At 42.9% G+C, this 14,581-nt stretch overlaps 1 protein-coding gene across 3 annotated transcripts in view; it reads left to right on the forward strand.

Annotated features, from left to right (window-relative positions):
• Positions 1 to 3,228, forward strand: part of gosr2 (golgi SNAP receptor complex member 2) — a 47,955-nt gene extending 44,727 nt beyond the window's left edge. For 2 of the 3 annotated variants that reach the window (XM_033035106.1, XM_033035103.1), the window contains one exon: positions 1,382 to 3,228. In XM_033035106.1, coding sequence (XP_032890997.1) covers positions 1,382 to 1,543 — 162 coding nt within the window. In that variant the 3' untranslated portion in view covers positions 1,544 to 3,228. The remainder of the gene's footprint in view (positions 1 to 1,381) is intronic. The other variant, XM_033035104.1, reaches the window with a different exon arrangement.
• The last annotated feature ends 11,353 nt before the right edge of the window (positions 3,229 to 14,581 follow it).

The raw sequence follows: 14,581 nt of genomic DNA on the forward strand, positions 1-14,581 counted from the left end.
TATTTGCAAATGCAGTTGAATTTTGCATGATTTATTTCCATCTCGTGGAATCATGGAGCTTAGATGATCCGTGTCTATCTTCGATCCTGTCCATGTTGTTTGAATTATCAGTCACAAGCAGAGCCTACTATCCCCATCACCTCTCTAGCCATCAGCTATCAGGGCTTTCTTTTCAGCCAGTTCCCTTGGAGAATCATTTCTGTAGAACTATTTCTGAATACCAATCATTGGATTTATCCATCAAGGTGATGTTCTATTTCCCTTGCATCCAAAACTACAATCAATTTACTTCTATTAGTTTGTAAAGTTGAGATACAATTTAACATATCAGTATAGTCGGGTGGTGCAGCGGTAGAGTTGCTGCCTTACAGCGTTTGAAGCACTGGAGACCAGGGATCGATCCTGACTACGGAGTTTGTATGTTCTCCCCGTGACCTTGTGGGCTTTCTCAGAGATCTTCGGTTTCCTCCCACACTCCAAAGACGTACAGGTTAATTAACTTGGTGTTTGTGTAAAATTGTCCCCAGTGTGTGTGTAGGATAGTGTTGAATCTCGCTGTATTTCTGCGCTGTATCTCTAAACAAAACTATAGTCATGAATCCAGCTCACTGAGTCCACATCAACCATCCACTTACACTAACCCTGCATTATTCCCATTTTCTATGGATTTTATCAACTCCCCACCCACCCTCTTCGTCTCATTCCCCCCTCATTCGATTCTACCCTTCACCTACCCAATAGGGAAATGTATACACACACGCATGCGTCAGATTGAACCCGACACTCTGGGTTCTACTAGCTGCGCCTGGTGTCACCCTGCAGACACTTTTTTGCACAATTAATTCAGTGCTTTGACAAATGCAAACTTGCCTATTAGTATATCCACCTATTGTACTCAATAGCTTATCACGTGGAAACATAACAGATGAGCTGATTCTTCCCAACAGTGTATTTTACTGTGTTATGCTTTGGTTTTTCAAAGTATGGAGCCATGCAAATGCAATATGTGTGGGTGTTATTTTGTTAATGGTTTCTCTTTTGTGATGCTGAGCTTCAGGGATCAAGATTAAATGTGCTCTTCAACTGGAATTGGGCTCTAAATGGTTGATCTGTTCCTGCCTTCTGTCCTTAATATACATATTATGTCTGCATTTATTATGAATACTTGTCTTACTGTTCGGCCACTGACAGCCAATTTCTCTTGGGAAGGATACACAGCCAACTCAGACATTTTCATTGTAGGTTGAAGAGTAAATATGAAGAATGGCAGGAGAAATTTGCCTGAGCTTTGAACCAAATGGTGCAAGACACACCTGAGCTGCTGATTTATGGGATTAAATTGATTGTAAGTATGTCTATTCATTGTGTTCTTTTGTTACAGGGAGCACAAAAGAAGATCCTCGATGTAGCAAATATGTTGGGAATGTCGAACACCGTGATGCGTCTGATTGAGAAACGGGCCTTCCAGGACAAGTTCATTATGATCGGTGGAATGGTCGTGACCTGCATCATCATGGTCTTGGCGTTCAAGTACTTGACATGAGCAGATGCCTTTGTGATGCAGTCTGCTACAGGAACCAATCAGTATTTCCTTGAGAAACTGACCAAGTCTCTGTCTGACTCATCGCTGTCTGATCTTGACCCCTCTCTTCAGCCCATCCATCTAAAATAATTTACAGAATGCCGATAAACTTGATGAACAATCCAGTGCACGCAATTAGCTACACAGCTTCCAATTGTTTCTGAGAGGAAGACTGATCAAAGACATGGTGAAGACTAATAATTCTGATTAGAAATAATAAAATATTGAATTCCAATGAACTTTATTTCCTTGTACCTGGAAGAGAAGAATGTATCGGTCTGCACATTGATAAAGATTTTTTTGAGGCAGGCAGCTACCTCTTTGCCCAACCATCCCCATATAATTGCAACTAGTGGCAGCTTCAAAAGCTGTACTTCTCAATAGAACCCTTTTGTCCTTGAATCTGTCAAAGGTAGAATTCTATGAATGCTGTGACACATGCTTCAGAAGCTGGCCAGGCACTAACTATGCAATGCTCTATTTTCTTGGAGTCCAAATTCCAAGGTGTAAAAAAGGTTCCTGTTCCAGAGTTCCTTTAGGATCCATTCCGAGTCTGACTTGTGCGGTTCATGTTATCTCACCTCTCAATTTTGAAGAAAGCGTGAGAGTTCCCTCCTGCCTTCTTGTGTCATGCCATTATTTATTTCTCCTTTAACATTGCTTTGAATACAATTGTTATGTGTGGGACCTCGCTTTAAGCAATTGGCCAGCAGTGGCAACACAGTGACACCACTGGCATCAGGCTGTAACTACAACATGAATAATTTTAAACAATACGAGTTGAGCCTCTGGTCTGGCACCCTTGGGACCTAACTGGTGCCTGACCACATCATTTGCTCCCAGATCATCTTCCTCCAAGTAGGAGAACTGTTTTTAAGTACAGACCGTCCCTGGGGAGTGGTTCTGTAAACCAAAGTTTCCATAAAGTGGAAACACTGTCAGCTGAGATTGCAAAAATTGCATTACAAGGTTCATCTAGCTACAGATTTAAACAGATTTTAGTTCACTTTTAGATTTTCATTAATTCATAGATAGAATTAGTTAATTAGTGCAGATCTGAACCACAGAATCGAAACATGCCAGACCACAGTTGCCGGACCATTGACCAGAGAGTTTCAACCATATCGCAAGATACTCTATAACTGTTACATCCATCCATCTGCCATAGCTCAAATGGGTTCCTAGCAATGCTGCTTGGCATGTGTGCAAGATATCCTAATCCCCACCTAATATAGTTCACTCAACAATTGTTCTCAAAGAAACGTTACAATGTATGAAATGGGACTGTAAATATACTTTAAATTTCTCCTTTAAAGATTTTTCATTGTTGCTGTTTGAGCCAGTATTTATTATAAAGCAGCAAATTGCCTTTTACAGTTTTAATGGTCTCCAGATGTCATCAATGTGGCTTTGGGAATGTTAAAAATGGTGTTGCGTTGTATATCTCCACCTACAGCCCACGCGGTTGATTTGGATCAAGTATGTGCTGTGATTGAAGCCCTGATTGAAGCAACCAGTTTGCTGACTGTGCATCAGACTGTGACCACTTCCAACAGGAACATCTCTTGCTTGGCCTGCAGAGTACTTTGAAAAGTGTCTGTTGTACTGTCAATTAAAAAGAGCCTAAATTGCATCTTTGCTCATTACTCCTTTGTCTCCAGTGAATATTTTATTACATTTAGTGAGCGAAGAGTGAGCACTTTCCTTTCTCATTGGAGAGAGGCCTCAAATTGCATTTTAAAAACATTAAAACCTCCACCGTATGGATGGATGTCCAGAGACTAATGTAAAGTTACTAAAGCCCAAATGTGCTTTAAATTCATCAACCATTAAAATATACCATGTAGTTTGTGTAGTTTGTGCTTTGGAATATATCAAGCAATGGCTAGACTGAATGGATGGATGTTTGTCTTAATCCTGCTACTACATTCAGTACAGTTTGTAATTTATGCTGATAATTCATCCATCAGACTGTGAATCCTGCCTTTTTACCATGATATTTTTTTAATGTAACCTGTAGATTTTAATCCAAATTTAATGAGGCAGATTTTCCTTTTCCTGTGCCTGGACCACTGAATCACCTGGGCTGAACGGAAGTGGAAATAGGTGAGTGCACACTCGTATGAGAGCTTGATCAAACTTGGGCCTGTTTTAAACTCGTTTTTAGGCAGACCCCCAGATCAAAGCTGATTAGCTTCCACTCCAGTTTTATGGAATCTATGATGGCTAAGGAGGCAAATGCGTGGCCTACAGACTTGCTGGTGGGTTGGGGCAGGAACTGCCTGATGCTGCGGCTGGCTGGGTTGTCCGTAACGTAGCTTGCTCTATCCAATGCATATACAGTGTCTTGCAAAAGTATTCATACCCCTTGAACTTTTCCACATTTTGTCACGTTACAACCACAAACGTAAATGTATTTTATTGGGATTTTATGTGATAGACCAACACAAAGTGGCGCATAATTGTGAAGTGGAAGGAAAATGATACATGGTTTTCAAATTTTTTTACAAATAAAAAACTGAAAAGTGTGGCGTGCAAAAGTATTCAGCCCCCCTGAGTCAATACTTTGTAGAACCACCTTTCGCTGCAATTACAGCTGCAAGTCTTTTGGGGTATGTCTCTACCAGCTTTGCACATCTAGAGACTGAAATTTTTGCCCATTCTTCTTTGCAAAATAGCTCAAGCTCAGTCAGATTGGATGGAGAGCGTCTGAACAGCAATTTTCAAGTCTTGCCAGAGATTCTCAATTGGATTTAGGTCTGGACTTTGACTGGGCCATTCTAACACATGAATATGCTTTGATCTAAACCATTCCATTGTAGCTCTGGCTGTATGTTTAGGGTCGTTGTCCTGCTGGAAGGTGAACCTCCGCCCCAGTCTCAAGTCTTTTGCAGACTCTAACAGGTTTTCTTCCAAGATTGCTCTGTATTTGGCTCCATCCATCTTCCCATCAACTCTGACCAGCTTCCCTGTCCCTGCTGAAGAAAAGCATCCCCACAGCATGCTGCTGCCACCACCATGTTTCACAGTGGGGATGGTGTGTTCAGGGTGATGTGCAGTGTTAGTTTTCCGCCACACATAGCGTTTTGCATTTAGACCAAAAACTTTAATTTTGGTCTCATCTGACCAGAGCACCTTCCTCCACATGTTTGCTGTGTCCCCCACATGGCTTGTGGCAAACTGCAAACAGGACTTCTTATGGCTTTTTTTCAACAATGGCTTTCTTCTTACCACTCTTCCATAAAGGCCCGATTTGTGGAGTGCACGACTAATAGTTGTCCTGTGGACAGATTCTCCCACCTGAGCTGTGGATCTCTGCAGCTCCTCCAGAGTTACCATGGGCCTCTTGGCTGCTTCTCTGATCAATGCTCTCCTTGCCCGGCCTGTCAGTTTAGGTGGACGGCCATGTCTTGGTAGGTTTGCAGTTGTGCCATACTCTTTCCATTTTCGGATGATGGATTGAACAGTGCTCCGTGAGATGTTCAAGGCTGCTTTATAACCTAACCCTGCTTTAAACTTCTCCACAACTTTATCCCTGACCTGCCTGGTGTGTTCTTTGGGCTTCATGATGCTGTTTGTTCACTAATGTTCTCTAACAAACCTCTGAGGCCTTCACAGAACAGCTGTATTTATACTGAGATTAGATTACACACAAGTGGACTCTATTTACTAATTGGGTGACTTCTGAAGGCAATTGGTTGCACTGGATTTTATTTAGGGGTATCAGAGTAAAGGGGGCTGAATACTTTTGCACGCCACACTTTTCAGTTTTTTATTTGTAAAATAATTTGAAAACCATGTATCATTTTCCTTCCACTTCACAATTATACACCACTTTGTGTTGGTCTATCACATAAAATCCCAATAAAATACATTTACGTTTGTGGTTGTAACGTGACAAATTGTGGAAAAGTTCAAGGGGTATGAATACTTTTGCAAGCCACTGTATGTGCCTCCCTTTTGCTCCCGGTGCATGGACTTGGGATTCTCAATACGATCCCAAATGCTGCTTCACCAGTTTAAGCAGTCTGAGATTCCTACGACTCCGTCAGGATATTCCACTTCATTAGTTCATTGGTGCACAGATATACTTGATGTTCAGCTTTCGTAAGTGATAGGAGCAGAATTAGGCCATTCGGCCCATCAAGTGTACTCTGCCATACATTCATGGCTGATCTAACACTCCCTCAACCCTATTCTCCTGTCTTTTCGCCATAACCCCTGTACTAATCAAGAATCTATCACTGCCTTAAAAATATAAATAGATGGCTTCCACAGCCTTATAAGGCAATTAATTCCACAGTTTCACCACACTCTGACTAAAGAAATTCCTCCTCATCTTCTTCCGAAAGGAACATCATTTTATTCTGAGGCTATGAACTCTGGTCCTGGACTCTCCCACTCGTGGAAACATCCTCTCCACATCCAACTAAGCCTTCTTAGTTCATGCGTTATAGGTGCAGAATTAGGCCCAATCATGGCTGATCTACCTTTCCCTCTCAACCCCATTCTCCTGCCTTATCCCCATCCTCCCATTCTTCAAAGAAGTTTTGAACACCTTGTGGCACTTTTTTCATTTCATCTGGAAATCTCTTCACATGACGGAACTCAGAGTGCAATTCCGACTGGAAACTGTTACACTGATGCTGCCTGACGTGCTGAGAAAAAAGTGCTGGAGTAACTCAGTTGGTCGGGCAGTGTCTACGTAGGACATGGATAAGTGACCCTTCTTCAGACTATGTAAGATGCAGATGTCAGCTGAATTTCAGGTAGGTGGTCTGTTTAAATCAAAGGCACTAGTGTGAAAAAGACCATTCATGGGTGGTGTCTCCCATGAAGTTATTGTGCGAAGAGCTGGGCTTCTGCTTTGATGGAATCCAGACTGATTTGTGGAACAGTCCTTCATGGCTGAGCGAAGCTGTTTTTTGGGGATCTTGGCAATGACCTTTGTTGGTGGAGAGCAGGGAGATCCATTGTAGTTCTTTGCATTTGTACCCATTGCAAAATTATGACCAGTTAAGCATAAAGCTGATAAGGAACCTTGTATTTAAATGAAAAGGAGAACACTTTCGCAAAATGGTGAGGCACAACTTTGGCCTACATTTAACAGGAAGGTGCTTGTTCTATCCTGGCGAGAGGGCCTCTGTTTTTTGGCATTGCTCTTTGAATATAATCTTTAATAGCTTTTCGAGTTATCTCAATTTGGTTTTCATTCTGCCTTGTAATCAGTCTTTAAGTGTTTGCTTTCAATATTTGGCTTGTGAAAATTGTAACTGAATGCACTGAGCAAACTGAATAAGGAAGATATATATTTTGATAAACTCATTCACATGCTTGAGCTTGCTACCATAGTTTCAAAATTTCAAGTGTCATCGAGCATGAGGACTGAAGAAACGTGGCTGATCTATCTCTCCCTCCTAACCCCATTCTTCTGCCTTCTCTCAATAACCCCTTACACCTGTACTAATCAAGAATCTATCTATCGCTGCCTTAAAAATATCCATTGACTTGGCCTCCACAGCACTTTGTGACAAAGAATTCCACGGATTCACTACCCTCTGGCTAAAGAAATTTCTGCTCATCTCCTTCCTAAAAGAACGTCCTTTAATTCTGAGGCTATGACTAGTCCTAGACTTTCCCACTAGTAGAAACATCCTCTCAACATCCACTCTATCCAAGCCTTTCACTATTCTGTATGTTTCAATTAGATCCCCCCTCATTCTTCTAAACTCCAGCGAGTACAGACCCAGTGCTGACAAACGCCCATCATAGGTTAACCTACTCATTCCTGGGATCATTCTTGTAAACCTCCTCTGGACCCTCTGCAGAGCCAGCACATCCTTGGATATGATTCCCAAAATTGCGCACAATATTCCAGATGCGGCCTTACCAGCGCCTTATAGAGTTCAACAATACATCCCTGTTTTTTGTATATGCCCTCTTTAAATAAATGCTAACATTGAGTTTGCTTTCTTTACTACCGATCCCATGCTTCACTCCAGTATATTGTGAATTGTAGGCACTTTTTACTCAGGTTTTAATCTCACGTCTAAATGTGGTTTTCACTTATCACCCTAAATTGCTTAATTCCCCCCTGACTGACGTTTTGGCCTGGTTGACTATTGATTTATAGAATTCCATAGTTAAATTGAAAAGGAACATATTGATAATTTCTTTATATAATAAAGTGCTGCAAAAATGTTAACAGCAGTGGTCGTGACCCCATCCACTTGATGGGTTTCAATGTGAGTCAATATACTTTAACTTTGTTGTTTTACTATGACTGAGAAAATATTGGGACCACATATTACTTGATAATTTCTGGTGGAGAATAAAAGCAGAGCAAGTTTAGGCAAGGTGGTGAATTGATAATAACCTGGGCAAACAGCGCACTCAGCACAGTGGCTCTATGGATGTGAAATTAGCTTATTGTTTGAAACTTTCCATTGGAAGCAAGTACCATTGAGTTCATGCATGCTGTTCTTCTTTAATTCCATCATTGAACTCTGGTATAGCTGAGAGATACAGGCCCTTCGGCCCACTATGTCTGTGCCGACTAGCGATCACCCGGTATGCTAGCGTTATCCTACAGGCTAGGGATAATTTACAATTTTACATTCTGCTACTTAGCCTCCATTTCTGGCATCATTGCTACTTGGGCAATTTATATATTGCACTCAGACAGAAGTTTCAGCTTGGAAACCAAAAACATTAGTACTCAATATACAAGCTGATGTCTATGGAGTAGCACATTTTGCAGAATAATATTGGGCAACGTAATCGTTTTTCAATTAAAACCTGGTTGGACACTTATCGAGGTTGGTCTGCTGACTTCTTATTGTATTAAACTTGTATAAATGTTTGTGACAAGACACTTATTCTAAAGAAGGTTCCTTCACTGAACCGTCGCCTGTCCATTCCCTCCACAGACGCTGCTTGACCTGCTGAGTTTCTCCAGCATTTTGTGTCTGCTCAAGATTCCAACAACTGAGACTCTTGTGTCTGCTACTTATTTTTTCAAAGGAGTTGGGAGACAGCAGGAAATTGCAGACCAGTTAGCTTAATATCTGTCAAAGGGAAATATGTTAGAAGCTGTTATTAAATATGTTACTGCAGGGCACTTAGAAAAACATCAAGGCAATCAGGCAAAGTCAACTTGATTTTATGAAAGGGAAATCATGTTTGACCAATTTATTAGATTCTTTGAAGAAATAATGTGCTGCACCTTAAGGCAAATAGATGGAAAGTTTTTCAGAAGGCATTGATAAGGTGCAACATCAAAGATCATTTGAAATAATATACGCTCATTGTGTAAGAGGAAATACAGATGGAATATGGGCTGGTAAATAGAAAACAGAGAATAGGCATTAACTAATTGTGTAACATTGTGTAGGGCTGGGACTCAAACTTTACAATTAAAATGTAGGGATGCTTTCAAATGGACAAACAACATGGTGACTGGAAAGCAAGACACTCGAATGTAGACATGGAAAGTGTCCACAAAAGCTTCCAACCAATCACACGTAGCTGGACTGTAAAACATGCACTTCTTTCGTCAATTAATTCACTGCATTCCTTGCACTCCTCTGTCTGGTTTGATCTGCACATTCTGTTATCTTGAAAGAAGTATTTTCCAATCGCTTTGAAATGATTTGAACCACCAAACGCTGCCTTTACTGGCTGGTGGTACTCCTGTTTACTGTTATACTTTGCCTGAATTGTCTTTGATGACAACTAATACTACCACAGCAGCTTTTGCCATTTATATGCGTACCCTAATTCACATAGCTCAACCTTGTAACATCCTCATCCTTAGAACCATGCGGTAGATCATAGATGCACACAAATTGCTGGAATAACTCAGCGCGACAGGCCGCATCTCTGGTGAAAATGGATACGTGATGTTTCGAGTCGGGACCTTTCTTCAGACTAACCCCGACCCGAAATGTCACCTATCCATTTTCTCCAGAGATGCTGCCTGACCCGCTGAGTTTCTCCAGCATGTTTATATCTTTGGTATACACCAGCATTTGCAGTTCCTCTACGTTACATGTGTAGATCATATTTGCTTAATGACTCTGCTGAACTCGTTAAGGGAATCAAGGATTATGGGGAGAAAAAGCAGGAATGGGATAGTGATTTTGGATGATCAGCCTTGAACATATTGAATGGCGGTGCTGGCTCGATGGGCCGAATGGCCTACTCCTGCACCTATTTTCTATGTGTCTCAGGAAATGTTCACCTCACCTAAAAGTATGCCGTTCAAATTTTTAAAGTAATTAGCTATCCCTTGTATCTCGCACAGCACAAACGGTCAGTTCAGCAGCTGTGTCATAATTCACCATGTTCTAGATACAATTCATTCATTTCTATTACTGACTGTCTTTTTAATGTCAAGCCATGTTCTTATTCAGTCCAGCAGAAGGCTTCTGATCTGAAACGCTGTCTGTCCATTTTCCTCCACAGCTGCTGCTTGACTTGTTGACTTTCTCCAGCAGTTTGTTTTACAGCTGTAGTCTCTTGTGTTTCCTTGTTCCAATTCAGGTTGCTATGGAATTAACAGAAAAATGCAGAGGTGTGCAATGAATATCATAAATTCCACTACTCAAAGCTCCCGTGTGCAATGCCTTATCTTATGATTAGTTTCAACCGAAATTCAAACCTTGCTCAATATCACTCAGACCTCTGTTTCAGTCACCTCAAACCTTGAACACTCCTCAACTGGAGTATTGTGTGTGGTTCTGGTCACCAAAGTAATAGAAGGATATGATAGTGTTGAAGAAGAGGGATATGCAGGATGTTGGTTGGGGTGGATTTGGTCAATTTGGTTATGTGGAGATACTTGAGAAGCTAGGTCTGCAGAGGAGGTTCAGGGGGGAGCTGATTGAGGTGATAACATTCGGAGGGGTGTATTCATGGATATCTTTAATCCCTCCCCACTCCCTTCTGAGATCCCCACATGCTTTAAGAAGACCACTATCATCCTGATGGCCAAATAAAGTATGTTAGCGTGCCTTAATTACCACAGCTCGGTGGCACTGAAGACCACCAGGTTTAGGGTAAGGGGGAAAAGATTAGAGGGGATATAAGGAGGGCTATCTCACCCAGAGAGTGTTAAGCATCTGGAATGCATTGCCTGGCAGAGTGATTGAAGCTGGGTAACTGAGAGCACTTACAATCAGTTTTATCATGTAATCAGTTTTATTCGTCACTTGCACATAAAATGCAAGTGAAATGAATTTGCCAGCAGCGGTACAATGAAAAAGAACACACAAAAATACAATACAAATTTAACACAAACATCCACCACAGCATTCATCACTGTGGTGGAAGGCACAAAATTTGGACAGTCGGGTCTTAACAAGTATCAAAACGACCGCTTGCTTCTCTTAACATGAAGAGCTATGGACCAGTGTTGGGCGTAAAGAGTACCCACTGGTCGGCATGGACAGGTAGGGCCGAATGGTCTGTTCTGTATTGCTCGGCTCTTTCATTCAATGCTGCTCCGCGGTCTCCCTCGCTCTGAGCTGAGGCCTTTGCTAGTTTTCTCCATAACTGCAAATATTTGCAGAGCCAATCCCTCCGTACTCTTTGATATAATATTCTTCAATATTTATTTTTGTGTTTTTTTCAAACTCTGGCTCCTGGTTGGCGCGCTGGCTTGGTTGGTTTACTGACTCTCCTGTCTGGGAATAGCTGTGTGATACTCCAGAATTTGAGCTTTCAGCCAATGCTTTATTGAGGAGTTCTGTGGATTCAGTAATGGGTGCCATCCCATGAATAAGGGATACATTGGTTATCATAGGTCGTACTTGCCTGTTGTTTGCGCATTGCGATCTCACTGCGATCTCTCCCCCAGTGTTTAGTTTAGAGATACAGCTTGGAAACGGGCTCTTCAGCCCACTGAGTTGGCATCGACCAGAAATCACCCATGCACTAGTTCTATCCTACACACTGTGGACAATTTACAGAAGCCAATTAACCTACAAACCTGCACATTTTTTGGAATATGGGAGGAAACTGGATTGTATTCAAAACAGGAACATCTCTGTGGGCTCTGGCCTTGTTCACAATGCTGGATGAGCTCCTGATGCACTTGGTGAGCTGTGAAATGTTCTATAGCACTGGTGGAAGCTATTCAGTCCATTGGCCCTTGCTAGCTTCCAACAAGACACTTTCATTAGTGCCATTCCCAACTCCCTGTTTCCTCTGATCACCACAACACATTCCTTTTCATGTGGCTATCGACATCCCTTTGATTCCTCTGCGACTCAGCTGCAGTAATGAAACTAACAGCATATCTCTGAGATGTGGAGCACGTGGAGGATATACTTATTGACAGCACCCAAGGTGTCACGTTTAAACCTGGGTCCCTGGAGCTACGAGGCAGCAGTTCTAGCTGTTATGCCCTCATGCCACTGTAGATGGATATTTGAAACATCGATGAAATTTTAGTTTAGTTTAAAGATACAGCACGGAAGCAGGTCCTTCAGCCCACTAGGTCCACGCTGACCAGCGATCCCCGCACATTAGCGTTACCCGACACACTAGGGCCAATTTACAATTTTACCAAGCGAATTAATCTGCAAACCTGTGTCTTTGGAGGTATTGTTGATTATGTGGGAACTGGCACAAAAGAGGAGTTGAGGCCAGCACAGATCAGCCTTGATCATATTGAATGGCGGGGCAGGCTGGAGGGGCCTGGCTAGACGACTCCTGCTCCTACTTATTTCAGCTCTTGTGACACATTCAATTCCCGAGATGGACATTTACAGTATCTTTAAGTGAATGTCTGGCTGAAAACTGCAGAAAATTCCTACCATTCGATGAGCAGGTTTACAGCCTCAGGGTTACTCTCTCAGACTGTTTATACCACCCCTCGAGATGAAAGATCAGACTGTCCTCCTTCTGACTGGAGAGGAATTTGTCTTTGATTTTAGGAATTAAAAACATCAGTTCTTGAGGATTACAAGTTTGTCATTGTCCTTCAGCTCACTGTTTAAATGTTCAGGTCAGCCCATTACTGGCCACGAGGGCAGTAAGCATTGAGAGGAAGAGGCTACCCCTTTACTCAATCACCAGCCCCAGTGTGAAATATTCAAATGTCCGATTATTTGCAGCTAATTATCCCCCCCAGATCCTGGCCTCTCCAGTAACTTGATATGAGGTATTGTCAGTGAAACGGCCCGGGGAAAGCTAAAAATCAAATTGCAAGTAGATGCTGGATTCAAGAGGTAGAGGGTTGTCAACATCAGACATAGGCAGAGCATGATGACACAGTGCAGGCACAGAACAGTACCACACCTGGCACAGGTAGAAGGCCATGCACGGTACAGGTACGCTACCGATTTTCCAGCACCCTTGGTTCCAGAGGCTTGCAGGATTGTCCCTTTTGCTGGACCTGCAGAGGTCACGGCCTCCGAGAGGAGTCGAACGGTACCGGGAGGGTTCGCTTAGGCCGTAAAGGGGGCGAGATACTGGCACGCAAATTCAGCTTCAGAAGTCGGCGATGAGAACGGCCGGGTCGGAGTTCCAGAGCCCCGGCTACAGGGGGCCAATTAGACTCAGATCGGCCGCAGAACTCCTGATGAGGTCGAGATCGGCCGCATCACCTGTCCTCGGCACCAGATTTTTGGGGGGACTTCCAGGGGGGATTTTTCTCCTAATTTCTCCTAATTTTCATAATTTTGTCTGGATTAAAGACTGGGCCACCAGTTGCCGGAAAATCGGTGATACTGGATACAAGCAGACTCGGGTGCAGTCCTGTTACAGGGGCAGTTACCTCGCACAGTGGGCCAGAAATATATTCAACAGTCCAGGAAAACACTGTGACATGCAGGTTGCATTAACCTGAACGAGATCTACTGTAGGTGGTGCTCTTTGCCATTATTACTGTTGTCTGGGATTCTTATTACCCATTTTTCGTGGGATTTTCTTTCTTCCAAGCACTTTAGTTTCCAGTGTAAAACACCTCAAATATCAATAACTGGAGCAGATTGAGATTAATTTATTGTCAAATACACCAGGACGTTCTTTTCGGAAGGAGATGAGACATTTCTTTAGTCAGAGGGGAATTCTTTGCCACAGAAGGCTGTGGAGGCCAAGTCAGTGGATATTTTTAAGGCAGAGATAGATATATTTTTGATTTGTACGGGTGTCAGATGTTATGGGGAGAAGGCAGGAGAATGGGGTTAGGAGGGAGAGATAGATCAGCCATGATCGAATGGCAGAGTAGACTTGTTGGACCGAAGGGCATAATTCTACTCCTCTCACTTTGACCTTATGAAGAGCTGCCAACTCTCACGCATTGAGCGTGAGATTCGCGCATTTTGCCCAATTCTCGCGCTCTCACGCTGATCACACAGTTTTTCACGCTCTTGTCGTGAGAAATTCTGTGATCAACGAGAATTTCAAAACTAATATCAACTGCATGGGCCGCGGCTTTTGGCGAGCTGGAGCGGAGGGAGGGATGGAAACAGAAGCAGCGGCGGGGGCAGATGCGGACGGGGAGCCGGGGCTGGCGAGTGTTTGCCGAGTAGACTTGATGGGCTGAATGGCCTAATTCTGCTCCTATCACTTATGACCTTATGAGACCCATTAGTGATGATGCCTCCTTGGTTTACAGTCAGGAAGGGGTGGTCCAGGAAGCCTCAACATTGGCTCCAGACCCCATGGAACTATTCGGCCCATCGGGTTCATGCTGTCTCCCAGGGAGAGCAATCCCATCCGTTTTAATCTTTCTTTTAATTTCCCTTTACTCCAGCATCTTATTCTTACCTGCAATGCTCATTAGCTCTTTAATTCCATTTGCTGTTTGGCTCCTCAGAGGGGTAAGTTACTGCGTGTATTTTGGGTGCAGGAGGAAGCTGGAAAACTCATGGGAAAAGCTACAAGGAAGTGAGAGTGGGGAACAGCAGAGCAGTAGGAACTTCAAGCAGCAATACCTCAATGCCTGACTGCACTGCTGGCACAGTGACTGGTGATGCAGATAGGGAATGA

Source organism: Amblyraja radiata, chromosome 16 (assembly GCF_010909765.2).
Source record: "Amblyraja radiata isolate CabotCenter1 chromosome 16, sAmbRad1.1.pri, whole genome shotgun sequence".
NCBI classification, from domain to species: Eukaryota; Metazoa; Chordata; class Chondrichthyes; order Rajiformes; family Rajidae; genus Amblyraja; species Amblyraja radiata.